We start from the raw sequence: 27,246 nt of genomic DNA, 5'->3' as shown, positions 1-27,246 counted from the left end.
AGGAAGAAATGGCAGTGGGACTTCACTGGGCACCATGGCAGGGGATCCGGTTGTTGGCTTCGTCAGGCACCGTGCCCTGCAACTCTGCATCAGCGATGTGGCTGATAAGGACTGAATTTGGCCCTTCAAATCCACTCGTTGTATACACGTATAAGGTTCATCGTTTGCTTCTTGCTTTGTTAAGTATTGATGAGTCTCAGCCAAAACTAAACCAACACCGATCCCAGGCAGCACTGCCCAGCCTATCCCTGTGCTCACAGCTGGCAGCTGATGCTGCACAGTGCAGGGGTCAGATGGCACCACTGGGCACAGGGAAATACAGTGTGCCAAGTGCCAGGAAAGGGAAAAAATGCAGCACAAAGTCCAGCCAAGGAAAGCAATGGTAAGCACGTCAGAGAAGATAAAAATGGAGCATGACAAATAGATGATTAACTACACTTTGTTTCCACAAACACTGCGCACTCTGAAGGAAAGGCACTGTGCCTCTCCAGCTATGGGACCAGTCGGCAGGACACCGGCCCTGCTCATCACCTGCCTGTCTGCTCTTGTGAGTTGGATGTGTGTGCACCCGCAGAGCGGTGCTCCTGGGCTGAGGTGGCAGCGAGCAGCAGCGACACCGGCTGCACGGCTCTGCTCCTCAGTCAGCATGCCAGCTGTGCCCTGCCGGGACACACAGAACCAATAAACGTGTGGAGAAGGGACCCTCAGCCTCCCATCCTCACAGGGATTTCTCCCGGTGCTGCTCAGGACACCGTGTGCTGGCACACAACCAGATGAGAGGAGGTGCCGCTCACCCTGTACCTCTCAATGGGGATTTCAGGCGCTCCTCAGCAACAGCAGCAGATAAATGTGAGCGGCAGCACGGAGCTGGCTGTGAGATACTCCTATTTACCTGAATTTAGACACGAGCAGAGGCAATGAGCCCCAGCTGGAGCCAAGGAGCAGATTTTATTCTAGCAGAGAAGCAGCACTGAGAAGAGAAGTGTGCAGCAATCTAAAACGGGGACAGAGATAAACCTGGAAGCCCGCAGCTCTGGGAACACTCAGTGGGGTTTTGCAGAAGAATGGGGTGGTTCGTTAAGCTGGGCGGTGCGCTCAGCTTTCAGTCACACCCAGAGACCCCCACCTCCTAAACAGGTCGAATGAGCCCTGTATTGCAGCTCTTGGCTCTTACTGTCAATTCTCTTTCTGGCAGAATGTGCCCAAATCCACACTGCACCCCGCGCACCACAGCCACCAGCTGCGGCGAGGAGCCCCGGTCTGGCTGCACCTCTCTTTGCATTGCCATGAGCTCTTTGCCCTTTGCATTAGCAGTGGTCTGAGAAGAGTCGCATGCTGTTTTGAAGCAGGAAAAGATCTCAGCGTGCAGATCAGCAGATCTCAGTGGCGGGGATGCTGCTTTACAAGCAGGTATCCACAGTCTTTCCAGGATCCCGGAATGCCTGTTTCCTTTTACTCACAGCACTCAGGATTTTCTTTCTCGGCCCCAGCTCCACCTGAATGTTCTGTAGGTCTTCATCAGAACACAGCATCAGGGCATCTAAATCCATTTTTTCCCTCATGAAGACAGGTAGAAACTCATCCAGCATCTGTGAGGCCAGAAACACCTCCAGGGGTGTGCACTCCGCCTCCTCGTCGTCCCAGAGCAGCTCCTCCTCCTGCCAGGGGACCTCTGCACTGCTTCCAGCGTCGCCTTCTGTGCTGCTCTCAGCACTTTCATTCTGGAAGAGCTCGCTGGACATTTTAAAGCTGATACCTTCTTTCTGGGAAGACACAGTCCCGGGATCTATATCCGCAGCCAAATTCCTTCCAAACACGATCTTGCCGAGACCTGGCCGTGTGAAAATGGAGTGCTGGCCGTCGTCGTTCAGTAAGTCGTCCTCCTCCCTCTCATCAAACAAGTGCATCACACTTCCCCTGTCTCCACCGTCTGCCTGGCCGTTGCTCTGTGGCTCCTGGCTTCTCGTGCTGCCAGTCATCCTTTTTGCCTTCAGTTTGAAGGTATCTTTCAGGTTTTTGGAGAAAGGAGCTGCTGTATTGGATGTGAAGAGAGTTGGCAGCTTCACCCTGGAGTGAGTCCCTCTGGAGGAGGTCACCGAGCCAACCTCCTCCTTCATGTAGCTCCTGTTCATTTCCTGCTGGTGCTTCTCCTGCCGCTTCTTGCACTCCTTGATCTGTTTCTCCACGTTCCTCTGGGCCTGGGCCTTCTGTTTGGAGACCTTCCTGGGGTTGGCCACGTTCTGCTCCGTGGCAGCCCTGTCCAGCAGTCTGACACACTCGTGGCGATCTCTGCTGGCAGCCACATCCAGCGCCGTGCGGAGCTCATTGTCCAGAGCGAATATGTTGGCACCGAAGTTGACCAGAAAAGAGATGCAGTGGATGTGACCGTTGCACGCGGCGTGGTGGAGCGGAGTGTTCCCCCAGATGTCACATTTGTCCGGATCACCTCTGAGGAGGAAAACGGCACAGAGTGAGTGGCATACGGAGAACAGCACCGCAACAGAGCAGAACGGGCACCCCGTGGTTACCTCAACTCTGCTGCGAGGAGCACGGCCCAATGGCAGCAGGTTGGCCTCGCTCCATCCTGGAGAGCCATGCTGCACCCCGAGCACACAGCGTGGGCACACCCTGATCACCTCTCACCCACAGCTTTGGCTGTGCCTGCAGTCCCTATGGAGCAGCAGGGGGTCCTTCCTACTGCAGGGGCTGTGGGGCTGTTGGCACAGCCCTGCCTGCTCCCTGCACACCCCAGCTTCCCACTGCCAAGCGGCAGCAATCAGCAGCACGGGGCCGGCAGGGCACACAGCGCACCCGGCCTTCTGCCTGCACTCATGGAACAGAGGGCACGGCTGCTCCCCGACCTTCCAGGCAGAGTATTGCAAAGGCTTTTTCTGACTCTTTGCACGTCACAAATCAGGACAGTACAAGGGAGATCCTTCACCAACCGCAGTGAAGTGTACTTAATATGCCCACGCAATGACGTCTCGGAGCGGCAGTGGGTAAATGAGGAGGAGCAAAGCGCAGCGGCGTCTTTGTCTCCATTGGTGTTGGGCTGGGCTCAGACAGATTATGTTTTTATTCAGTTCTTTTGTTTTCTCCATAAGGTTCTTTTGTTTGTGAGGTCTGGAAAGTAGAAGCTCATTGGGAAATTGGAAAACAAAAGGAGCAAAATAAAAACCGTATTACTTTCAACAAAACTTAAAGCCAGTGAAAATTATTGCTTCCCTTTTGCGCTGACTGCACATGGAGCCACTGCCTGTGGGCTGGGATGGGCCCGGCTCTGCTCGTGGAATCTCAGAATCACAGAATGGCTTGGGCTCATCAGGATCATCAGATTCCACCCCTGAGCTGCAGGCAGGGCTGCCAGCCGCTAGGTCAGGACTAGGTCAGGTCACACAGGGCCCACCCAGCCTGGCTGTGAGCACCTCCAGGGATGGGGCATCCTCAGCCTCTCTGGGCAGTGGTGCCAGCACCTCACTAGTCTCTCACTGAAAAACTTCCTCCTGACACCCAAACTAAATCTTCCCTCCCTTAGAATCACAGAATCATAGAATGGGTTTTGGGTTGGAAGGGACCTTTAAGACCACCTCGTTCCACCCCCCTGCTGTAGGCAGGGACACCTCCCATAGCCCAGGTTGCTCACCGTCCCATCCAGCCTGGCCTGGAGTGCTTCCAGGGAGGGGGCATCCACAGCCTCACTGGGCAACCTGTTCCAGTGTCTCTCTGCCCTCACAATAAAGAATTTCTTCCTAATAGCTAGTCTAAATCTATCCTATATACTATACATATATGTATGCTATAACGTCTCCCCAGAGCCTTTTCTTCTCCAGGCTGAACAGCCCCAGCTCTCTCAGCCTGTCCTCATAGTGGAGGTGCTCCATCTGATCATCTTTGTGCCCTCCAGCAGCTCCATGTCCTCCTTGTGTTGGGGGCTCCAGACCCGGGTGCAGTACTTCAGGTGGGGTCTCCCAGGAGCAGAGCAGAGGGACAGAACCACCTCCCTCTCCCTGCTGGTCACTCTTCTCTTGACGCAGCCCAGGATACGTTTGGCCTTCTGGGCTGCAAGCACACGTTGCTGGCTCATGTTGAGTCTTTTATCCACTGACATTCCCAGATCCTTCTCAGGGCTGCTCTCAAGCCATTCTCTGCCCAACCTGTATGTGTGCTTGAGATTGCAAGTTTAGTTTTAAACCATTACCTCTTGTCTTATCACTATCTACCTGCCTAAAAAGTTGATACTCCTCCTGTTCATGATCTCCCTTTAAGTACTGGAAGGCCGCAGTGAGGTCTCCCCGCAGCCTTCTCCTCTCCGTGCTGCACACCCCGGCTCCTCAGCCTGTCTCCACAGCAGAGGTGCTCCAACCTCTGAGCATCTTCATTGCCTCCCCTGGCCCCGCTCCAACAGCTCCCACCCTTCCTGTGCTGGGCCCCAGGCCTGGACGCAGCACTGCAGGTGGGGGCTCCCGAGGGCAGAGCAGAGGGGGACAATCCCCTCCCTGCCCGCTGCCCCCCTCTGCTGATGCAGCCCAGGATGCTGTTGGCTCTCCTACATGGGCTGCAGGCACACAGTGCTGGCTTGTGTTCTGGTTTTCATCTAAAGGACCCCACATCCTTCTCTGCAGGGCTGCTCTCATGGAGTTCTCCCAGTGCAGACACACATCTTGGATTGCCCCTACCCAGGTGCAGCATTTTGTTTGCTGAGCCTCATTATGTTCACCTATTGACTTTCTCAGGGTCATTCCTCTTTGGCAGAACGGGCAGAGCTCCGGTTCAGGTCAGAGCTGCAGTGCCCACGGCTCAGCCTGCAGGCTGGCGGTGCAGTCTGGAAGCAGGCCCAGCTCGGGCACAGCCACTGGGCTCTGCTGGGATGTTGTGCATTTCCACACCTCGGAGGTCCATTCCGTGCGAGCTGTACCATGGATGGACAGCACGTCCCACCACGGGGCCTCCTCATGGCACTGACCTCTGCTCTGACTACCCACAGCAGATCAGAGGGCTGTGTGTGGGGGGGCTGGGCAGGCTCTGACGGCAGGCCGTGGCACTGCAGCACTGCAGCTGGGTGCAATGGTTTTCCAGTCGGACATGTGGGAACCACATGTGTGCATTTCTGCTTCCGTGTCCACTTCCCAGAGCCGGCGGCTGCAGCAGAGCACAGCAGAATCCTCAACCCCACACCAGCAGCAGAGCTGTGTCACCCCCAGCTTTGCAAGGCCTCACAGCCCCACCTGGGCTCTCTCCTCCCCCCCACACCCCACCGGCCTCGCAGCCTCATTCACCGGTTTGTGTCTGTGATGGTGGGGTGGGTTACGGTTTTGTGGCCACCATGGCTCCTCGGTTCCTCTTTCCTTGCTGTGCCAGCAGAAAGAAGGAAGCAGATCTGCCCCCCTTGTGTGACACAGACAGGCAGAGCGCACCTCCTGCTGCCTGGGAAGGCGAACTCTCTAGATTCAAAAGGGCTCACGCTGTCACACTGACACGACCCCCAGGGGCCGTGTGTGCTGTGGGCCCCAGCGCCCCACACTGTGCACCCCATGGAGGGAACGCATCCTGCACTGCACCTCTGTTGGGAAACTGCCTTTGCTTCAAGGAAAGGATGAATTCATTAAAAAAAAAACAAAAAACAAACAAAAGTTCTCCTAAGAAAGCACGGGTGGATTGCAGAGCAGACTGAGCATCTCCCAGAACTCAGCTTCCCCCCAGAGAACACCCGCTGTGCTGCTGGCAGTGCCTGCTGAGTGCATCAGGATGGAGCAGAACGGAACGCTGGGATGGGCAGACCCACAGCTGCCGCATGCTGAGGGAACAGCAGCACATGGAGCAACAGCTGTGGCCCTTCTGGGCTCTGTGCCCTCAGCTGTGGCTTCTCTGAGCGCACGTGGAAGTTTTAGTTGTTATCAAGGCAGAAGGGGTATTTTGAACTCACATCTTGAGGTTGCTCAGTTATTTGTTCCCTGGGCGGTCATTCCCTCCCAGGTGCTCTATGGACTCTCAGTACCTCCTTGCATCCGCCTTCATCACACAAGTTAATTTTTGCTTTCCCTGGAGGTGCAGCCACAGCAGTAAAGTCCAAAGGCCCTTTTTATTGTGCAGCCACAGCCACGCCTGAGCTCAGCCGTACAGTGGATCTGTGGCAATCCCATCTGGGTGTGATATTTTCAAAGCTATTTCTAGGCAAGGAGAACTAAATGCGTCCGAGTAGTTCATCAAATATTCCCCCCGATCTCCTTTAAGCCATTCAGATCGAAAACACAAACCAGGGGACAACTTAACCTTCATCTCACCCCAGAACGAACATTTTCTTTACTCTGTTTCCCCCCTCCTAAACCTCGCGAGAGAATCACGGCATAAAACATCAGCCCCGGAGGGAGCGCTGCAGCGATGGGGACACAGTGGCCCATTCAGTGACGCTTCAGGACGGTGCCCTCCCACCGTAACGGAAGGATTTGCACTGGGGAGGAAGGGGCTGCTTGGCCACGCTGTGCTCAGCTGTTTGCAGCGCTGGGTGCCCCTGGGAGCGTACAGACAGCACGCGAAGGGACCGCCGTGGCTCAGGCAGCAATTGGGGCGTCGCTGCTGCGGTGGAAATGAACGCTAATTGGGGTCGGAGCCACAGGCCCCAAGAGAGGGAGGCTGCCCCACTCACCCCCTCCGGCATATGATCTCCAGAGCCTCCAGGCGCCCATGGTACGCGGCCAGCAGCGTGGGCGTCATCCCGTCCTCGTCAGAAGCATTGAGGTCTTTCCGAGTGGCTTCTTTCAGCAGCTCCAGGTTGCCATCGGCCGCTGCCCTGTGATACCTGCTTGACATCTTCAGCTGTCAGTAGCCTGCCTGCCGGGACGGCCCGCCCACGGCCGGAGCTGCGGCATCATCGCCCAACGGGGAGGGCGGCCGAGAGGGTCGAAGTCCTCCCTTGCACACTGCGGTGTTCCCGCTTTCCTTCCCTAGCAGCTTCTCCACTGCTACCCTACAGCCTCCTTCTTGCGTGGTGTGCTGCCGAAATGCAGGGGGTTCGTGGTGTTTTTGGTGTCTCGGCTGGTGTTGCAGAACGTTTTTGGGTACAGATGGAGCAATGCGGCTGATTTCCTCCAGGCAGCACAGGAGCTCCAGCAGCAGCAGCGCAGTGCTCCTGACCCAGTGGGCTGCACACGCTGCTGGTGCCCTATGGGATGGTCCATCCGGCCTCATCCTCACGGGCACAGTTCTCAGTTTAGACATTATTTCCAGTGATGACAGTGGAGCAATGTCCAGTGGAGCCTTCCCCTGTGAGGGAAGGCTTGTGGAACTAGAGCACAGGGTTGGGTGCTAGAAAAGACTTCTCCAAAAGAGCGGTGATGCATTGGAACGGGCTGCCTGGGGGGAGAGGAGTCACCATCTCTGGAGGGATCCAAGATCCATAGAGATGATGTGGGCAGCGGGCAATATTGGTGGTAAGGGGATAATTAGACTGGATGGTCTTGCAGGCCATGAAGATCAGAGGATGGAGCACCTCCATGATGAGCACAGGCTGAGAGAGCTGGGGCTGTTCAGCCTGGAGAAGAGAAGGCTCCAGAGAGGCCTTATAGTAATCTTCCAGGACCTGAAGGGGCCTACAGGAAAGCTGGGGAGGGACTTTTTATAGGGGCAGGTAGTGACCAGATGGCTTTAAACTGGAAGAGGGTAGATTTAGACTAGCTATTAGGAAGAAATTCTTTATTGTGAGGGCAGTGAGACACTGGAACAGGTTTCCCCGTGAGGCTGTGGATGCCCCCTCCCTGGAAGCACTCCAGGCCAGGCTGGATGGGACGGTGAGCAACCTGGGCTATGGGAGGTGTCCCTGCCTACAGCAGGGGGGTGGAACGAGGTGGTCTTAAGGGTCCCTTCCAACCCAAACCGTTCTGTGATTCTATGATTCTGTGATTCCCAATCCTCTTATGTTCAAAAGGATTACTGAGGGAAATGCACTCAGCAGGTCAGCAGCTGAGAAGAAATCCGAGAATGCTGGGAGACAACATGAGCTCACTGAGCGCTGTGAGCTCCCTGCTCTCCTGGTCACACTCACAGCTGCTGCCAGCTCAGTGTGATGCTCCGCCAGGCTGCACCCTGTGCTGCCTCAGCTGCCCCACACCTGGGGAATCGCACCGACCCTCAGTGGGGATGCTGGGCTGCCTCCTGTGCCTCCTCATACATCTTGACTGCAGCCCCTGGAGCAAGGTGGGCACAACAGTCGCCTTTGGGGTATCTTCTGGGAATGGGTTCCTGCTGCAGAAGTACATTCATTCCCACACCTTCATGACTGTTTTGTTGAAGGAAGTTTTCATATGGTGTTGAGTGGGATGCTGTTGTTCCAAGTTTTAATTGGGGGCAAAGAAAAACCCCCTTCAGCTGGAAAGAAGCTCTGGGACCTCACAAGCTTTTTCATCCTTAGTTGTGGGAATACAAGAAGGACTGTACAGAGCAGCAGCTGTGGAGCCAGATAAACAGCACGAGAACCAAGGACACCTCTAGAAGAAGAAGGAACAGCTCACGGCTCTGATTGGATAAGTGCCTGCATGAACGGTTGGGGAGTGTTTGTAGAATGCTCTGTTGACATGTAAAGGTGGATGGGAAAGTTGTAGGGGCAGATGGGAAAGCTAGAAAAAGAAAACTTGTGAAGGTATATAAGTGATGTGGGAGCTTGTAATAAACGATTTGGATCGTTCACATCTGAGTCCATGCATCAGACGCTGCACTTAATGTCACCAAAGTGGGCATCACAAAAACAAAGAAGGGAGGTAAGACCAAGCAAAATCTTCATCTATTCCCAAACTCCTATTTGTTAATTCTTGTCCCATCTGAAAACCTCAACTTAAAATGTGATACATGATTCAGCAGCAAGTGAAGTTTCCCAGCCTGAATGCAGACATTTCTTTTGAGAGTGATGCTCAAAGCAGTTTGAATGAAGCTTTTCTATTGGGGTTTGAAAAGAACTTAGAACCACTCTAAACACAATGGAAATGTGCTACCAGGTTGAGGAGAAATGCTGCAGTAATGATGCATGCTGCTGTGAGCGAAGGGTTACCAAGCCAGCAGCTCTCATTTTGTCTTTGGATTTTGCTGTGTCTTTGGTTATCACTCTGTTTCCTTCCAGGACAATCCCAAGGGCAGCACCACCAGTCACACCTGTCAGCCTCAGCAGCAGTGCATTGGGTGCTCAGACAGCTCAGGGCCCCATCTGCCCCTTCACCTGGGAGAAAAGCAGCAGCGCTGCTGTGCCTGCTCTGTACGATGCATTCTCCGGGCCAACATTTGCTCACTGCAAACTGGAGAGCAACAAACGCGGTACGGTGAGGCTTGAGGGCAGCAGAGGCATCCTTGCTGCCGAGGGGGCTGGAACCATTGGGCTCAGAGAGCACGGAGATCGGGCACACGGGGTGACGGCCGCCACGCAGCGCTGATGGCAGCGCATTGAAACAACCATAAAGGCTCACTCCTTCCCTCCTCGCAGCCGGCCGGGCTCCCGCGGGGAGGAAACGCTGCGGGCATCCGACCCACCGCCGGGCACTGCGGGGCCCCGCTCAGATGCGTGCGCTCTGCAGAGCCGGGGCGCAGCGCCCGCTGTGCTGTGCTGGTTGGCACCGTGCAATGCCTTTTGTTTTTCTGAAGTCCGAAAATCAAAGAAACAAAAGAAAAACACAGAGAAACCGAAAAGGGGAGCTTGCAGGGTTTTGCAGCAGAAAAACGAAAGAGAGAGGAGGAGGCGGTTTTATGTTCCAGGACACGAAGTGGCCGTTCAGCACCGCTGTGGGTATCAGCGCGGGCCGCCGGAGCACAGCTGCTCATCAGGCGAGCGGCCCCGCAGGAATCTGCGCACCGCAGGGAAGCAGCGGGCGGTGCCCGGCAGGGCAGCGGCTGTGCGGCCCCGCTCAGTGTAGCTCCGTGCCGCAGCTCCAGCGCTGCCCCTCAGCCCACAGCAAGCAGAGCGCACTACGGGGCAGGAAAACCGGAGAGACGAGCGTTTGGAGTTCACACACAATATATTAACACGACACCCGTTATTCCCTGGACAAATATCCCAGTCCTTAATGGCCACCCATAACACTTCTCTCCACTCCTATGATCCGCCCTCTTGCTTTCTCTCGCTTCCACAATTCAGTTGCTTTCACTTATATGAGTCTCTGTTGTTTCTTTTTCCAAGCATGTCTGACTTGCAGAGCACTGAGGTAGCTGGAACAGAAAGCAGCTCTGAGGTTTCTTCTCCCTGGGCCTCACAGCTCTGAACAACAGAGCCGGGCAGAGCCCCTGAGCTCCTTTGGTCCCAAATTTTGATAGGGACATTCTCTTCTTCCTTAACTGCCCCTCCGGTTCTCTGCTAAGCATGCGATCTGCCCTCAGCACTGCAGGTTTGCCTGGGAGGAGAACTGGACACCCTCAGGTACATCCAGATCTCCCAGTACATTTGTTTTAAATCACCAGGAAATCAAAGCAGCACTGAAATCTCATTTTTTAAAAATAGGTGCCAAAAAGCGCATACCATCTGGCAAAAGAAAAAAGGGAATAAACTTGGAGCAAGAAGAAATACCTTAAATCCAACAACTCCACAGCGAAGACTTTGCACCAGCCAACCACCCCTCCGGAGCCCTCCTCCTGCCCTGGGCGGCCCTGAAATGAGGGGCAGGTGAGGTGGCACCCAGCCGAAAGGCTGCACCTGTGTGCACCCCATATAAGCCCACCTGAGCAGCACTCAGCAGGCTTGTGGTGACTGGGTTGGGTTTGTGGGTGGGGCCTGTAGTGCTCTGGCATGATGAGGTGAGGGGGTAAGGGGAGGTGGGCTCTGGGCCCTTTCCTTGCTGCTCTTTGATGAGGTTCTGCTTTGCTTGCAGGCTGCTGCTGCTCCTCTTGTTGGGATTTTTGCTGTTCTTGGCCCCTGGTGCCTCAGGGGAATGGGACCTCTCAGGTAATAGACTGAATGGCATCTCCCTGTGCCACAGCTGGTTTGAGGGGCTCTGTGTTTGCTTGGAGCTGTCTCCTCCCCTGCTGGTGCGGAAGGGGCTCTGGGGTTGGGGCTGAGCTGACTGAGCTTTCCCTCTGCAGAGAGCATGACCTGCTTGCAGGACAGGCTGGAGCTGGAGCTTCCCAGAGAGCTTGGCAATTACACGTGGCATGTGCGTGCAGTGGGTAGGTATTGCTGCTGGTCTGGCTCAGTTGTTCCCTCCATGGCTTGAAGTCCGCTGCTGCCTGCAGTGCTGGCTGTTCCCTTCTCTGTAGATGTGAGCGGGGAGGAGATGATGTCTTGTGAGCACACTGTAGATTATGAGAAGCTGCTGCTCAGTGCCCTGTTGGTGAACTGCACTAGCCTGGAGGTAAAGCACGTCTCTGTTCTGGGAGCATACTGTCGTAGACTGTTTGGGGTTTTTCTGCTGCTCAAGGCTGGGTTTAGTAGGGTTTCTACCTCTAATTTCTACTGACTTTTCTACTGTGAAGGGTCTGTTCTGCTGGGGTACTGTTCCCTGAGTGCTTCCTTTTCTAGCTGTGCATTAAACACCTTCAGATGCTGCCAGGAATGCTGTGCTCTCGTGTGATGGAGTGGAGAGCTACTTCAAATCATACCTCGTGGGAGCTGGAAGGGGCTCAAGAGTGTCAGCACCTGGCAGACATATTTATGCATGAATGCGTAATTTGAGTTATTCAGAGCTGTTGAAGCAGAGTGGTGAGCAGGGAGAGGCCTGGAGGCCTTACTGCTACCAGTTGCTCTGAGGCACTGGAAGTACTTCTGGTACTCGCTCCAGGAGCAGCCAGCACTGCTGCCAGGTGCTCTGTAAGGCTGTGCTCCTGATTCCCACATCTCTCACTGCTTTGTGCCCATCTGCCTGGCCTGCTGACCTAGAGAGCCCATGCTCTTCCCCAGAGCTCCTAAAATATCGGTTGATGTTGTACCAGCACAGCCGTTTGTGCTAACAATAAAGGAGCTAACTGTGAAGGGCTTCTGTGCTGCAGTGACCACTGATGCTCCTTTCTGATTTGATGTTCCTCCTGATTAAAGTCTGTCTCCCCACAGCATGGGCAGTACCAGCTGAGGCTGCTCCTGCTGCTGAATGGCACTGCGGGAGAGGAGAGGAACGTCACCTACAGCGCTCACTGCAGCGCTGCCCACGGAGATGAAATCATCGCTCCTCTCTTTGTTGGTGAAACGAACTGCACAAAAGATTCCATGGCAGTAAGTGAGGGGAGCGCTGTGGGTCCTGCTGGGGGCCTTGTAGGCAGGCGGGGGTCCCACAGAGCAGTGGCTCTGGGGAGGTCTGTTGGCCGCGTGCCCACCTTGGCACAGTGCTCTGCTCTTTGAGAGCCCTTCTGCAAACAGCCATTACCAGCGCCCATGTCTGTCTGCAGCGCTGTCTGTGGGGGGTGGAGGCTGTTAGTGCCAGCTCCGGCTTTGGGGATGAGTAGCGGAGACTTCTCTTACATGAAGCTGTAACCGCTGTCTGCTTCTGTGGTAACTCTCATGCTCTTTTTCCTCAGGTTACTTTCCCAGGACCAAGCCTCAGTGATGAGCACCTGGTAGGTGCCTTCCTGCTGACAGAAGGTGTTGGGGTGTGCCTCAGTTTTGGACCCAAGGGCAGCCTGATGCCTTCAGGCTGGAGTAGCTACTTCTTGTTGGGAAGTCTAATGTGTAACCTCAGTGTAGATAGCTCGAATGCACAGCCTGTGCTGTGGTGGCCCATCGTGCCTTGCTGCTGCTGTGGGGTTGTGCTTCCTCTTCTAAGGAACCCTTCCTGCCCCACAGGTTCAGGTGGCTGTGCTGACTGGGACTCTGACAATTGATGATGGAATCAAGGTACATCAGCTGAGCCTCGGGGAAGCCATGCAGCATGGCTACAGCTTTCTGGCTGATGGACACCACCTGGTTTTCCAGGCAGCCTTCACTGCCACTGGAGTTGTCTCCTACAAGGTAGGAGCATGGAGCTTGTGCTGAAGGGATGATGCAGCTTTTCAGGGGCTGGAAGCCTTCCTCCTGATGGAGGTGTTTGTGGGTTATGGCTGGAGCTGAGTTCATCTGGAGCTGTGCTTAATGGTATGAGCAGGCTGTTAGTTGGCAGAGCTCACCTGGAGTTGTCTGGCCCTGCTCAGGGTACACCTCCAGCAGCACAGTTCTGCCGGGGCTCTGCGTGCAGCCTGTCTTGTGAGCAGAGCAGTGAATGGGTGCTTTCCTAAAGAGTGAGTGTGCAAAGCTCCACTTCCATCCTGAGGCTGCTGGTCTTCAGGAAGGGCATATGCATCATGCAGCTCTGCAGAGACAGGCCTGTGCTGCCTCCTGCACTGAGTGCCTTGCTCTGCGTCCTGCCCTGCAGCACAACCACAAGGCACTCTACACTGCGGCACTGAAGCTCATGTATGGCCCTCCTGAACACAGACTGACCGTGGAGTCAAGAATGCTTTGTGTTCCAGGTAATGTGTGGGGGAAGCTGCCTGATCCTGCCCTGAGGAAACAGATGTTCTGCTTCAACAAGGATGTTGTTACAGGTCCAGTGTTTTGTAACACGACACACATGACTGTTGCCATCCCAGCCTTCCCAGGAACCCTTATGGCTGTAGCTGTGGAAGATGAGACCATCCCAATGGACCAGCTCCAGGACAAAGGCATTACTCTCAAAACAACAGTAGGGGTTGAGCTGCATGTCAGCAGGAGAGTCCTGAAGTCTACGGTGAGTTGAGATTCTGGGGCCATGGGGGTGGGTGTGCTCACAGCTCTTTGGGCTTTGCTTGTTACAAAGCACAGCACCTCTGACTGGATGGGTGCTGGGTCAGCCGCGTGTGCTGTGGCTGTGGCCAAGATAAATGTCAGCTCGGTAGAAGATGAGCATCACCCTCAAAAGTTACTCAGGTTTCATGAACCGTCCCTGTGGAGGACAGCTGGAGGTAGCATTGCTCATGGGGTGGGCTGCTGTTGGAGATGCTTGGAGCAGTGCAGGTCTTCTGCTCTTCACACTCCATGGCTACAGGGAAGACTGAACTGCTCCAATGTATGTGTTAAGGGCAACTCTTGCAGTTATGCTCCAGAAGAGTAACTTGTCTTCCAGCTACACGGGGAGAGCTGCCCAAGAGTTCAGTCCTACCTGTCCTCCTTGAAACTGACTTTTCATTTCCATGAGGAGACTGTGGCAATGGTGATGCATCCGCAGTGCCCCTGTGACCAGCTCACACCGATAGGTGAGTTATGCCTTAGGGTGGACTTGGCTCAATCTGCTGCTCAGCTGGCAAGCCTCAACCCTGCTTGTTCTTGACCTGCACCTTCCCAGGAAGTTTCTCTGGCCAAAATACAGCAGCTGTTTGGCAGACTGAGCTGTCCCTGTTTGGACATGACTCCTGTGTGTCTGTTCCAGCTGCTGCATGCACCCGGGACGGGTACATGGATTTTGAAGTCCTTGCTGGCAGTACTACACCACCCCTAGTCCTGGACACGCTCAGGCTCAGAGATCCCACATGCAAACCTGCCTCCAGGTCTCCCTTGAATGATAGGGCCTGGTTTCATGTCCCACTGAGCGGGTGTGGGACCAGGTACTGGGTGAGTGTTCCCAGAGCTGATGGGGAGGGCTTCACGTGGGGGGAGGACCCTCACTAATGCTGCTGTCACTTCTCCTCAGCTCGAAGGAGAGAAGATAATGTATGAGAATGAGGTGAGGGCGCTGCGGTCTGACAGTGTGCTGCACAGGATCTCAAGGGACAGTGAGTTCAGGTGTGTCAGGAAGCCTCTTTGGCTAAGACTTCGTTGTGGGTATCCCATGCACAGATGTGAGACTTAGTGCTTGTTCCCTGCCCAGGCTAACAGTGCTGTGCTCCTTCAGCAATGGCGATGCCTCTGTCTCTGTAAGGGTTGACAACCCTCCCCCCCTGGCTGCTTCCACGAACCAAGGCCCCCTCTCTTTAATCCTTCTAAGCTACCCAGGTAAGCCATCCCCAGGCTCAGATGAGAGGGAGGGTGTGTGAGTCTGGGTGTGTGGGCTTTGAGGGGCCCAACAATCTTCTCTTTCTCTTGCTGTGCTACTTGAGGTGGAGGAGTTGATTCTGGAGCTGAGTGCCTCTGGCTCCAGGAGGAGCTGCAGCTGGTAGAGCAGCTGGCTTCAAAGCACTTGAGTTTCTTTAGGACTGCTGTTGTGCAGTGACTTACCTACTAAGGCTCTGGCTCTTGCAGAGGACTCATACAGGCAGCCGTACCATGACGACCAGTACCCCATAGTGAGGTACCTACAGCAGCCCATCTTCATGGAAGTGCAGGTCCTGAACCGCAATGACCCTAACCTCTATCTCCAGCTGGATGACTGTTGGGCAACAGCATTGGAAGACCCAAAGTCACTTCCACAGTGGAATATTGTTGTTGATGGGTGAGTGCCCTGCTGGAGGCGTGCTGCTCTGTTGGCAGCAGGATTTGGCTGCTTCTCCCCTCGCTCCTCTCTGTATTCCCTGTTAGAGGCATGGGGCAATAGGCAGAGCACTGCGTTGGGGGGGGTACTGCCATGTGCCACTGCCTGGTGCCACCCATGGAGGTGTCCTGGAATTTGCAGGATGGCACCTCTACTTTGAACTGTAGCTTGCAGCTGGAAACAGAGCAGCCTGGGCTAGAGGGAGATGTCCATCTGTAGTAGGGGTGTGTTGGAAATAGATGGTCTTAAAGGTCCCTTCCAACCCTGGCCATTCTATGGCCTCTACCCTACCATCAACAGGCTGCTGCTTCCTCCTGCAGGTGTGAGTATGAACAGGACAGTTACAGGACCGTATTCCATCCCGTGGGCCATGGTGTCAGCTATCCCAACTATCGCCAGAGGCTGGAAGTAAAGGCTTTTGCTTTTGTATCTGGTGACAAGGCCCTCCCCGGCCTAGTGAGTGCTGCTTATTGCTTACACTACTCAGCAGGACCACCCTGTTTCCTGCAAGTGAATGGCCACATCTGTTTTGTGTCTAGGTATACTTCCACTGCAGTGTCCTCATCTGCAGCCGCTTCCAGCTGGACTCCCCTCTGTGCACAGCGAGGTGCCCCAGGCTGCCTAGAAGGAAGCGAGGTAATGCCCAGGCAGGCTCTGTGTCCTGTAGCAGTGCCAATGGTGCAGCACCACGCTGCTCATGTCTCTCTCCTGTGTGCTGTTGCAGGCAGTGGGATGTTGGGTGCCAGCTCTGTGGTGAGCCTGCAGGGTCCTGTGCTCCTGGTGCCCCATGGATGGGCAGCAGCACAAGGTGAGGAGCGGTGCTGGTGTGCACTGGCTGCGGGGGGGGGGGGGGGGCAGCCCCTCACCCTGGTGCTTTTCTGCTCCATTTGCAGGGGGCACTTTGCTGAGCAAGGTGGTGTGGGCTGCAGTGACTGCAACTGCTGTTGGTGTTTTCTCTCTGATGGCCATAATGCTGCTATTTATGGATCTTCTTAAATGCTTGAAGAGAAGAGCCTTGGTGGTAAATGTGGTGTATTAACGCATTTGTTAACGAACGTGTATTAAAAATGTGGCTTTTCAGGCAAGAGATGTAGCTCTGGAGTTGGCTTTGTAGTTCCTTGGAGGTAAACACAGGTGTCTCAGTGAATGGAGGCGGTCCTTCGTAGGTCTTTGGGTAGAGGAACCGTGCTCAAAACAGAAGAGAAGCTCCCTAAAGCTTTAGGGCCACCTGAGCCTCACTGGAGGCCAGTGACTGTTTCCTTGTCTCACCGTGAAAACACCAGGACTGCTAGAAAACAGCCGTGTGAAAGCAGCCCCTCTTCAGCTGCTCCTTCCCTTCCTTCGGAGAAAGGCTGAGGTGCTGCTGCGGGGTCAGCTCTGAGCACTGCAACGTTCAGGGCTTCCTGTCTGCTCCATCGGCTTCAGAGCTGCGGAGCGGAGCACAGCAGCGCAATGCTGCGCCTCCCTAAGGACAAGGTGGGGAAATGCAGGGCAAATGGAAACCGGGCACTGAGGCCCAGCGGGTGGGGGGTGGGTGGAAGTGCAAAGCGTCCTTCCCTTCTTCCCTGTTCAAAAAGCACTCTTAGAAGGAAGCTCGTGGCAGTGAATATCTTTCCCATAGTTCTGCTAATCATAGGATCACAAGGTTGGAAAGGACCTACAAGATCATCTAGTCCAACTGTCCTCCCATCCCCATTGCTACCACAAGCACTAAACTATATCTCATAGCTCCTCAGCCAGACGCCTCTTGAGCACTGCCAGGGATGGCGACTCCACCACCTGCCTGGGCAGCCATTCCAGCGCCTGACCCCTCTCTGAGAGAAAAACTTTTTCTCATGTCCAACCTAAACCTCCTCTGGTACAACTTGTGGCTGTTGCCTAGGCGAAGAGGCCAAAACCCTGCTCCTCACAACCTCCCTTCAGGAAGTTGAGCCTCCTCTTCTCCAGACTGAACAATCCCAGCTCCCTCAGCCACTCCTCATAAGGCCTGTGCTCCAGACCCCTCACCCATTTCATTGTTCTTCTCTGGACACACTCCAGGGCCTCGCTGTCTTTCTTACAGCCGGGGCCCAAAACTGGACACAGTACTCAGGGTGCGGCCTCACCAGTGTGAAGTACAGGGGGATAATTACTTCCCTGTTCCTGCTGGCAACACTATTTCTAATGCAGGCCAGGATGCCATTGGCCTTCTTCGCCACCTGGGCCCGCTGCTGGCTCATGTTCAGCCGAGCATCAGCCAGCACCCCCATTTCCTCTTCACAGTCATACAGTCATTCAGCCCTAAGCCTGTAGCACGGCATGGGCTTATTGTGGCCAAAGTGCAGGACCCGGCACTTGGCCTTGTTGAACCTCAGCCCAGTGATCCAGCCTGCCCAGATCCCTCTGAAGGGCCTCCTTACCCTCAAGCAGTTCGACACCACTTCCCACCTTGGTGTCATCTGCAAACTTACTGAGGGTGCACTCAATGCCTCATCTAGGTCATCAATAAAGATATTAAACAAGATGAGCCTCAGTACTGACCCCTGGGGGACACCGCTTGTAACGGATTGCCAGCTGGACTTGACTCCACTAACCACTACCCACTGGGCACGGTCCTCTAGCCAGTTCCTTACCCAAAGAAGGGTAGTCCAGGCCACGGGCAGCCACTTTCCCCAGAATGCTGTGAAAGACTATGTCAAAGGCTTTGCTGAAGTCTAGGTAGTCTACATCGACAGCCTTTCTCTTGTCTGGTCACCCAGTCATTGAAGGAGATGAAGTTGGTCAAGCATGACCTGCCTTTCATGAACCCGTGCTGGCTGGGCCTGATCCCCTGGGTGCCATGCATGTGCCATGTGATCTCACCCATGATGATTTGCTCCATAACTTTCCCTGGTACCAAGGTCAGGCTGACAGCTCTGTAGTTCCTCGGATCCTCCTTATGGCCCTTATTGTAGATGGGAGTCACATCGGCAAGCCTCCAGTTCTCTGGGACCTCTCCAGACAACCAGGAGCGCTGATAGATGGCGGAGAGCGGCTCGGCAGTCACCCCCACCAGCTCCCTCAGCACCTGAGCGTGGAGCTCCTCCGGTCCCATGGACCTGTGACAGTCCAGATGGAGGAGAAGCTCTCTAACTGTCTCCACTTGAATTGCTGGGGCTGGTTCTGCGTAGCATCCCAGACTTACCAATCAGGGTGTAAAGTGCCCTGAGGATAATTAATATAATTAATTAATAATAATTAATGCATTGCACACCTCAGTGCTAAGGCTATAGGAGGTACCCACTGTCCCTTTGGATGTTACTTGGATTATTATACCACCTTTCCCACAAATAAGGCTTCAGAGAATGGATGGGCTGCTCTTCTCTCTGCTCTCTGAGGAAGCACTTCTCAAATAGAAGCGAATGAAACTGGAGGTAGATCAGGTTTTAATCCAGGCTAAGTGTGGCTTGTAGGCAGTCCAACAGGGTAAAGTGCTCTTTCTCCTACAAGCAAAGAGAAGGGAGAGCACAAGGGCTGCTACAGCATTTCCTGAGCCTGCTATTGTGACCAAGGTCAGGTTATGAGCAGCGCTTTCATTTGTACAGTATCGTTGCTTTCACCTTTGATACCAATGCGCTAATTTGAGAATAAACTCCTGCTTTGGAGGTCATAGGTGGAGAATGTCAGGTCTAGCAATTGCCTTTCCTCACTAAACCAAATGATGATGGCTTTGGGTTAATGAGATTCATCTTAAAACTGAGTGTTTGGATTGTATTTGCTTTTAATCCAGTGATAGGCCAGATAGCAGAGCAAAAGCACTGCTCAGTGCTACAAGTCACTCCGGAATATCCCATGTTCCAGCATCACAAGGATGCTGCGATGGACATCCTACTGCCCCGTGAGCGGAGCCCAGAAGTGCTTGTGCAGATAGGATTGTGCTTGTACAGATAGGATACAGATACATTTCAGATAGGAAATGCACTCAGAGCTTTGCTGGGGCAAGAAGTAGTAAAGCTTTTCTTTAAGCTAAGCTTGTTTTTTTTTAATGTCACCACAGACTTATTCATCACTGATTTCAACTTCTTGTAAATGGGGAGAGCAGTACCGCGTGGGATGTGGGTCAGTGGGCACCTCTGTGATGCTGCCACAGCTGGGGGACGGAAGGGGAGGAGTGGGGCTCAGATCCCACTGCCCCTACTTCACAATAAGTATTATGGATGAGCTGATTATAATTCCTAAAGGGATTTCAGGGCAGATGCTCACAAGGTGTTGCATTCCTCAATGATGGATAATTAAGGCTGACTTGAGCAGGATCCCTTTATGCCGACCTCCATCAGTGGATGGTCCCAAGGATCTGGCAGTGCCTGGGAGGTGTCCCAGGGGGATGCAGAGATGCTGGATGCAGCCTGCTGTGGTGCAGGAGAGCTCACAGGGAGCGCCCGCAGACAGAGACTGTGAGTTAACTCCACTGATGAGGATGTACTCTGTAGGTATTCTGGCTTCTGACAGTTGGTGCTCAAAATGCAAACAGTAATGGATTTCTGAGGCCCACTCCAATAACTGCTCCACATAAACCACCCTATGCCTATAGGCACTCAAACTTCACAATATTTAGGAGGAATGGGGGAAGTCATGTGTGGTCGTCTTATGAGGATTGGAGTTCAAGAGGCTCCTGGGCTGCTTGCTGTTTCTGGGGTAGGAAGGCTGACTCAGTGTTTAGCAAAGCTGTGTCATTGGTGCTGAGAAGGGCCTGGGGCAGGAAGGCCCTCAGGAGGAAGCTGAAAGTGGGGGGGGGGACACACCATCACAAGGGCATCGAGTTAAGGCTGAGGCAAGACTTGGAAGAGCAGATCAGTGCCAGACTCCCATAATCCTAAAAGTTACAAACTACAACTGGAAGTGTGTGGAAATTGGCTACTGGCAATTTATAGCATCGCTGATGAAGGAGGACTGTGACAGCAGTGATGATAAACTCCCAGCCAACCTAGAGCTCATGTGAGATTTGCTCCATGTGGATGCATGTAAGTCCATGGGGTCCAATGAGATCCATCCCAGGGTACTCAGAGCTGGCCAGCATCAGGGCCAGGCCTCTCTGAATTGTCTGTCAGTGGGAATCTGTAGAGGTGCCAGCTGACTGCCAGACAAAGAATGACCTCGGTAACTGCAGGCCTGTCAGACTCACCTCAGTACTTGGAAAAAGGATGGAGAAAATTACATTGGGAGGTTCTGAAAAACACCTGAAGGACAGTGCTGTCATTGGCCACTGCCAACACGGGTTCACGTGGGGAGGTGGTCTTTAACGAATGAATCTTCCTTCCATGATAAGGTCACCTGTCCTGTTGATGAAGAGAAGCCAGCTGCTGTTATCTTTTGGATTTCAGTAAAGCTTTCCATCCTGTTTCCCCCCTGTATCCTTCTGGACAAACTGCCCAGCACACAGTAGCCCAAAATGTAACACAATGGGTCGGGCCCACGGGGTATTGGTATATGGGGATAGCTCAGGCTGCTGACCAGGCACTACAGCGGTTCCACAGGGCTCCATTTTAGGGCCAGTTCTTCCTGAACATTTTCATCCATGCCTTTGATGGAGCACTGAAGGTGCTCTCAGTAAGCCTGCTGTCAGTACCAGATGGGAAGGAGCTGTTGGCTCCATGGAGGGCAGAGAGGCCTTGCAGAGAGCCAGGCAACCACCAACACATGGAGCGTGACAACAGGCGGTGCTGGGTTCTGCAGTGGGACAGCCAGCCCTGGTGGCACAGCAGCCTGCACCATGGGACGCTGCTGAGCAGCCCCGCTGATGGGGACCAGGGGTTTGGCTGCTGCAGATTTTACCCTTCAGTAGAAACAATAGCAAAAAACTGCACATGTATTCAAATGGCACCTTTGTTCCATCTTCTAGATGGATTTCTCCATCTGTATGTTATATAAACAGTACCACAGCCCTATCTTTTCTTACAGAGAAATTCTGGAATGCATACCTCAGTTTTGGTTTTGTCTTCCTGCTAATTGTCTATTGCTACCAACAGGAAGTTTATGAAACATTCTGTGTGGGATAAAGCCTTGAAATATCCACAATAGATATTTTATTGAACAAATGTGCTCCTGCTTGAAAAGAAAACCCTTAAGGAAACTTTTAGGGAAACTCTTTACTTGAGAATAAATAAGAATAATGAGACAACGTGCTTAAACAAACAGCACTTTATTAAACTCATATAGTTAGATAATGCTTAGAAATATTACAGCATTTTCAAAAATGGAAAAGGTTTAAACAAAGTGCGAGGTTACAACTAAGAAGCAAAACAGGCCATTTAAGCACCCAGAGCATGACAGAACAGAAGGGCAGACTGCATACTGCTGCTGTGAGGTGGCAATGAGTACAGGAAAACATCCCTTCAGCTGTAAAGGTGTGTAAAAGCTTATACCACAATTAAGGTATGATGAAACACGTTTTCCTCTCACAACACACAGTGCTAGTGTGGTATACTCACAGTATTTTAACATGGGCTGTTAGCACTTAGAAATTACTTTTTCACCTTTCAAAAGCATTTCTGATGTTCTGTGCTTTAATGCTTACGTATAAAATGGTCAAACTATAGCATACAAATTGCAAAAAGTACATCCAGAACTCCAGTAAAAAAGGCAAACACCCCCTACCCCTTCTTTCACCCACCTGCCATCAACTCTGCTGTTACTGTTGCATCCCCGTACCAAACTCTGCAGAACATTCCCTCTTTCATGCAGTATCACAGTGGGTACTCCCACCATTGGTGTTACAGTGACAACACACGATGCACGTCGGCTCTTTCAGCTCCCATACAGAGTGCACTGAGGTCGGATGCTCAACAAGTAAACAATTACATTGCAAAGGACAGACCTGCACAGCGGAGTGTGTACAAAGGAGATGGACAGAATCCCACTTATTTGTTCTTTCGTTTGTCGTCCGAGAAGTCCATGACAGACAGACTCTTCTGTGGCGAACTTCCATTAACTTCTTGCTTCCTCGCTTGGCTCCTGCACAGGAGAAAAGAATAGCTTTATGTCTGTTCTCCCCTAAGACTGCTGTCCTTTAACTTTCTGCCAGAGCAGCTGAGCAACACAAGACGTAAGCCTGAGACTTCTGAACATCCACTGCTGCTCTATCTGCCACAGCTCTCTGAAAAGGCAGAGAACACAAAAGAGGCACCTGCCAGCACCTCTTTAACAGCAAACTGTGAGTTGTATGTAGTTTATCAGTACATGCTACAGGAGAGAAAAATCTTTCCTGGGCCTGGTGGGCAAAGTGATGGGCCTGGCAGCATGCCTTGGAGGAGCGCTACGAAGCCCTGGAGGTATGCAGATACGCTGGGCTTTGCACCACACTCTTCTCTTCCTGAAGGTACGATACCCTCACAGGAGACTGCGCGTCCCTGAGAATTGTACAAGTGCTGCCATGATGAAGGACCAAAGTGGGAAAGTCTCAGAGAGAGAGCAGATGCAGTTCTTCATCCTTGCTCCTCCCCATGCTTACGAACGACCGTCAGCCCTTCCTTGCTGCTAAATGCGCTGGCGGGCAGTAGGTGGCCCTCCAGCACTACCTGCCAGGGCCGCCCCCTCTCTGCCCCAGCAGAGCACAGCTAAAGCAAAGCTCCCCAAGCTGGCCTCCAAGCCCGGAGCTCTAGGAGCATGTGCAGACATGACCTGCAATCCAACACACGTGCAGCATCCAGTAAAACTACTACTGAAGCCACCCACGCTCTCCCCTTTAACAACTCATTCCAAAGCTACATTTCTGTCCATTTCTCTACAAATGCAGGTAAGCTGAGATAGCTGGGTATTGCATCATGCAGAAAGAATGCTGCTCATCCTCTAGGCATGCTTGAAAGCGTGTTTTGAGGATGTTTAAATCGATATTAATTCTGAGATAAATTTTGATGTTACTGAGTGTTAGCGTATGGACGTTTTTCAAGCTCAAAGAGAGGAGATTTAGGTTGGACATAAGGAAGAAGTCTGTTACAGTGATGGTGGTGAGGCCCTGGCACGGGTTGCCCAGAGATGTGGATGCTTCACTGCTGGAGACATCCAAGGCCGGGCTGGGTGGGCTCTGAGCACCTGATGGAGCCGTGCATGTCCCTGTTCATTGCAGGGTCAGATGGCCTTTAAAGGTCCCTTCCAACTCGAAGGGTTCTGTGATAGGAACTCTCACCAAAATTCACACTGAAGATGAGATGTTTACGTTTAATGTTGAAGCATCAAAGCAGCCAAAGATGTCCCAGCACCCAAAACCCATCCATTAAAGGAACCAGAAGTGGCTCACTGTTAAAATAAAGGAAGTAACCAGTGCAACAGTACAGCTGCAATTTGAAGTCAGGGCGCAGACCAAAGCATGTGTTGTTACCTTGAGGCACACCAGTAGTTGACCAAAGCTGAAAGAATGATGTAACAAACACTCAACACTCCAGAAACTCCCAGTGAAAGTGCACCCAGGCCACAAAGCACACAGAGGAGGGCTATGCCCCCGATGGATATCACAACACCTAATAAAACAAAATAGAGATTATTATTTAAACACGCTTATATATAACTAAGTTAGAACAGCAGATATTTGACCACAACCCCAAAGTAGAAGCATTTGGGAAAATGGAATCAACCAGCTGATGGGGGAACAGCCAAGAGCCTGCCCACCCCTAGCAGGACAGCACTGGATGGCAGAGTAACAATGTCTTCCATAAAATACCACAAACAAAAGCTATGCATGGCCAAGATAACTGGTTTTGCTGTGATCAGGGTTCAGATTAGAAAGGCAAAAAAGATTTCCTCTTGTACAGACTGCATTTAATCAGATGACTGTTCTGAAAACTACATGCAGAAATCTTCAAACGCTTCAACTGGGACTCCAAAAAGAAGAAAAGAGAAAGGAAAAGGTTTCATGTTTGAAAAGGGAATACGTAGATACATGCATACAATACCTTCCATGACTATCACACCAACACAAGCCATTATGACTGTTGTAACAACAAAGATGAGGAAAAATGCCACAGGAATCGTAGACACTGCAACAAACATCAGGAGCGATAAGGCAACAAAAGGATGGTCATCCAAATACAGGCCAAGGCGGGAGTTCATAAACGCAACGACCTGTGGAGGGAAGAACAGTGCTTCAGCTTTCATCTCATCGTAGCTTCCAAGGTCACAGCTCTTCAGTGAGAAACAGGGGTATACCTTTTGTAAGTCTACAGCTGTTGGGAGTACAGCATTATAGGTGGAAAACAAATTCCTTTTGTCAAAGCAGTTATACACTGGAATTTGTGTGGAGGAGAGACATTTCTTTCCCTCCAAGGAAATACGTACGGTAGTTTAAGTTATTTGTAGAGCAGCACAAGCATGTCACCAAAATGCCACCCTTCTGCCTTAAATCGCTATACCAGTAAGACAGAAATGCAGAGCAGCGGTCCTTTCATCTTGACTGCTGAAGAAATGGGAGGGCTGCCCCTCCCCTACACTCCTGAGCGTTCGCTCAAGAGAGCCCCAATTTTCCAAATAAAGGAAAAAAAAATTACTCAGATAAATTGGTGCACCATATCTCAAGACCTGTAAAGGTCCTGGCTTCAGAAGTGCATCACAGATGGTTCTCCCAATTCTCACGCAGACCTACATTGGAGTTGCTGTGGATGGACTGCACGATGAAGTGCCATTGCTTCTGCAGCTCCTGCAGCTCTTTAGACATGCTGTGACCCACAGTGCTGCTGCCAGCCTTCAGTGCCACCGACCTCCCCTGCAGCCAAGGTCAGGCAGTGACAGACTCATGCAGGTGTTTCCTGAAAATAAAAGAAAAGCTTTTGCCAAAATGGAGACCGTAGATTTTGTTTGTTAATGTCATTCATAGCTTAAAATATTAGGTTTACAAAGGAAACGTAACACACAGGCCCTGAAAGCTCTTCTGGAGCTCCCGAGAGTAGAAATAAGGGTCAAAATGCCCTACCTTCCTCCTTGTAGCCCTGATATTCCTAATTGAACAGTGCCTACTTTCACAAAACAAGCTAACAGTCAGCAGAACACTCCGGGTCTGACTCTAAGCAGAACATCCTTTCCCTGCTCAACAAGTCCCATGTATCATCGTTACCCAGGTCAGCATGGGGGTCCTCTCCAGTACAGCACTCTAAAACGGCTGTTTTAGAGCAGGGGCTGTGCAGATGGAGAAGAGAAGGCTGCAGGGAGAGCTGACAGTGGCCCTCAGTATCTAAAGGGGAGTGACAGGGAAAGGGGACAGACACAGCAGGGTCTGTGGTGACAGAACAAGGGGAAATGGCTTCAAACTTAAAGAGGGGAGATTTAGGTTGGACATAAGGAAGAAGTCTGTTACAGTGAGGGTGGTGAGGCCCTGGCACAGGTTGCCCAGAGATGTGGTGGATGCTTCACTGCTGGAGACATCCAAGGCCGGGCTGGGTGGGCTCTGAGCACGTGATGGAGCCGTGCATGTCCCTGTTCATTGCAGGGTCAGATGGCCTTTAAAGGTCCCTTCCAACTCGAAGGACTCTGTAAGTCAGCTCTCCCTGCACAGCACATAACGCACGTCCAAACGCAGCCCGCACGGCCTGGCAGCGCCGAGCGGAGTGCAGCAATGCTGGCACAGCAGCGGCTCCCCAACCTCCCCTCCCGCCTCCAAAAACGCCATCTGTTGTCGCTGGGTTCCTTCATCCAAGGGAGACTCAATGTCACGCTTTGCTTCTTTTAATTCTAAACACGTAATCACGGCGTCAGTATTACGCTTTTTATATACGCTGCCGTTACGTCCCGACCCGGGCGATACTGAATACCGAACTCGGCTGCCCGGCGCGCCGCCTCCTCCCCTTCCCGCGCAGCGCAGCGCAGCGCAGCGCACAGCCGCGTCACTGCCGCCCGCAGCACGGCTCGGCGCGGGGCGCACCCACGGCCCAAAGCCCCCACGGCTCCGCTCCCGGCGGGATCCCGGCAAGGCTGCCGCCTCGCTCGGGCCGCAGCCCGCCAAGCCCCGCCGCGGGGCGGCACGAGGGCAGCGGGAAGGGCGCCTCTGCGATCCGGCCCTACGGCCCCACTCCGTGACCCGGCCCTGGGACCGGCGCGCCCCCCGCCGCCGTAGCGCCCCCGCTCACCTCCCGCCGGGCGCGGCCTCTCGCGGGGGGCGCTGAGGGAGCGCGGCGCCGCCCTCTCGCTGCTGTCTCCGCCCCTCAGGGCCGGGCCGGGCGCTCCGCGGGTGAGGGGCGGTTCCGTTTGTTTTCTGCGCCTTCCCGTTTTGCCCCCCCCTCCCCCCCCATCCCACGCGGGCCTCCGCCGCCTGGGAGAGCGCTTCCGGGCTTCGTGCGACGCTGAGACCCGCGCGGTGCGTCCCGGAGCCTCTTATTTGTTTTTATTTTTATTTTTACCGCTGAAATTGAGGATGGAAATCGCCCCGGGCCGCAGCCACGCGGCTCCTCCCGCAGGGGCAGAGTCGGGATTGCCCAGACGCGGCTCCGAGCCGAGGCCGTACCCCACAAATGGCTCCTCGGAGCGGGCGGCTGCCCAGCGCGGCGTGCCGGGACCTGCAGCCGGCAGAGCGGAGTCCCGCCCAGCGCTGCCGCACGGAACCGCGCCGCGGTGTCCCAGAGCCGCCCCGGCCGGGCGGGGTGCGGGTATCGATATTGGTGCCGGTGGCGGCCGGGCGCTGCCGAGGGCCTTCTGCCCCGCCGCCCTGCGCTGTGACAGCCAGAGATCGGCAAAATGTGCCTTCGTGTTCCTGCTTTAATGACTCATTTCGGTTGGTGCCACCGTGAGAGTGTTGGAAAGCCGAGCGTTAAATGTGTCAGGGTTATTTTCTAATGGCAGCAAAGTGCACTGTGCGTTTAATTTTCACACAGGGCTTATGAAGTATTTTCTTTCTTTTTAACATGCCGGTTAAATGGACAGGTGGTGTCTGCAGTGC

The 27,246-nt window shown here is 53.4% G+C and overlaps 3 protein-coding genes across 10 annotated transcripts; 1 reads left to right on the top strand and 2 right to left on the bottom strand.

Annotated features, from left to right (window-relative positions):
- Positions 1–929: 929 nt before the first annotated feature.
- On the bottom strand, positions 930–6,833 carry ANKS4B (ankyrin repeat and sterile alpha motif domain containing 4B). Of its 2 annotated transcripts, none has more exons than XM_424609.8 (2): positions 6,644–6,833; positions 930–2,448 (listed from the first exon to the last, which is right to left on the bottom strand). In XM_424609.8, the coding sequence occupies exons 1-2, from the start codon at positions 6,805–6,807 to the stop codon at positions 1,401–1,403; spliced, it is 1,212 nt and encodes a 403-aa protein (XP_424609.1). In that variant the 5' UTR covers positions 6,808–6,833; the 3' UTR covers positions 930–1,400. The 2 variants fall into 2 exon arrangements, with proteins under 2 accessions (XP_424609.1, XP_046756790.1); XM_046900834.1 differs by lacking the exon at positions 6,644–6,833 and adding an exon at positions 2,529–3,454.
- Positions 6,834–8,664: 1,831 nt separating this feature from the next.
- On the top strand, positions 8,665–16,467 carry ZP2 (zona pellucida glycoprotein 2). Of its 7 annotated transcripts, none has more exons than XM_015294817.4 (20): positions 8,665–9,297; positions 10,154–10,390; positions 10,472–10,633; positions 10,839–10,912; positions 11,050–11,133; positions 11,224–11,318; positions 12,014–12,172; positions 12,475–12,513; positions 12,740–12,904; positions 13,305–13,401; positions 13,477–13,658; positions 14,034–14,163; positions 14,337–14,518; positions 14,598–14,689; positions 14,775–14,899; positions 15,146–15,335; positions 15,695–15,830; positions 15,914–16,010; positions 16,099–16,182; positions 16,268–16,467. In XM_015294817.4, the coding sequence occupies exons 3-20, from the start codon at positions 10,623–10,625 to the stop codon at positions 16,411–16,413; spliced, it is 2,088 nt and encodes a 695-aa protein (XP_015150303.2). In that variant the 5' UTR covers positions 8,665–9,297; positions 10,154–10,390; positions 10,472–10,622; the 3' UTR covers positions 16,414–16,467. The 7 variants fall into 7 exon arrangements, 5 of the variants coding, with proteins under 5 accessions (XP_015150303.2, XP_015150302.2, XP_040503362.1 ...); NM_001397405.1 differs by lacking the exon at positions 10,154–10,390 and having other exon boundaries at positions 8,690–8,750; positions 9,107–9,297; positions 16,268–16,457; XR_006931465.1 differs by lacking the exons at positions 10,154–10,390; positions 15,695–15,830 and having other exon boundaries at positions 8,665–9,302; positions 15,146–15,194; positions 15,265–15,335; positions 16,268–16,325.
- Positions 16,468–21,515: 5,048 nt separating this feature from the next.
- Positions 21,516–26,504, bottom strand: TMEM159 (transmembrane protein 159). The gene is made up of 5 exons (XM_015294824.4): positions 26,441–26,504; positions 24,964–25,126; positions 24,278–24,446; positions 23,707–23,845; positions 21,516–22,343 (listed from the first exon to the last, which is right to left on the bottom strand). Exons 2-5 carry the CDS (start codon positions 25,033–25,035, stop codon positions 22,250–22,252), a joined length of 474 nt encoding a protein of 157 aa, XP_015150310.1. The 5' UTR covers positions 25,036–25,126; positions 26,441–26,504; the 3' UTR covers positions 21,516–22,249.
- Between the last annotated feature and the right edge of the window lie 742 nt (positions 26,505–27,246).

The sequence above is a fragment of the Gallus gallus genome, chromosome 14, assembly GCF_016699485.2.
Source record: "Gallus gallus isolate bGalGal1 chromosome 14, bGalGal1.mat.broiler.GRCg7b, whole genome shotgun sequence".
Classification (NCBI taxonomy): Eukaryota; Metazoa; Chordata; class Aves; order Galliformes; family Phasianidae; genus Gallus; species Gallus gallus.
The sequence above is the reverse complement of the archived record's forward strand: the minus strand, read 5'-3'. Positions and strand labels throughout refer to the sequence as shown.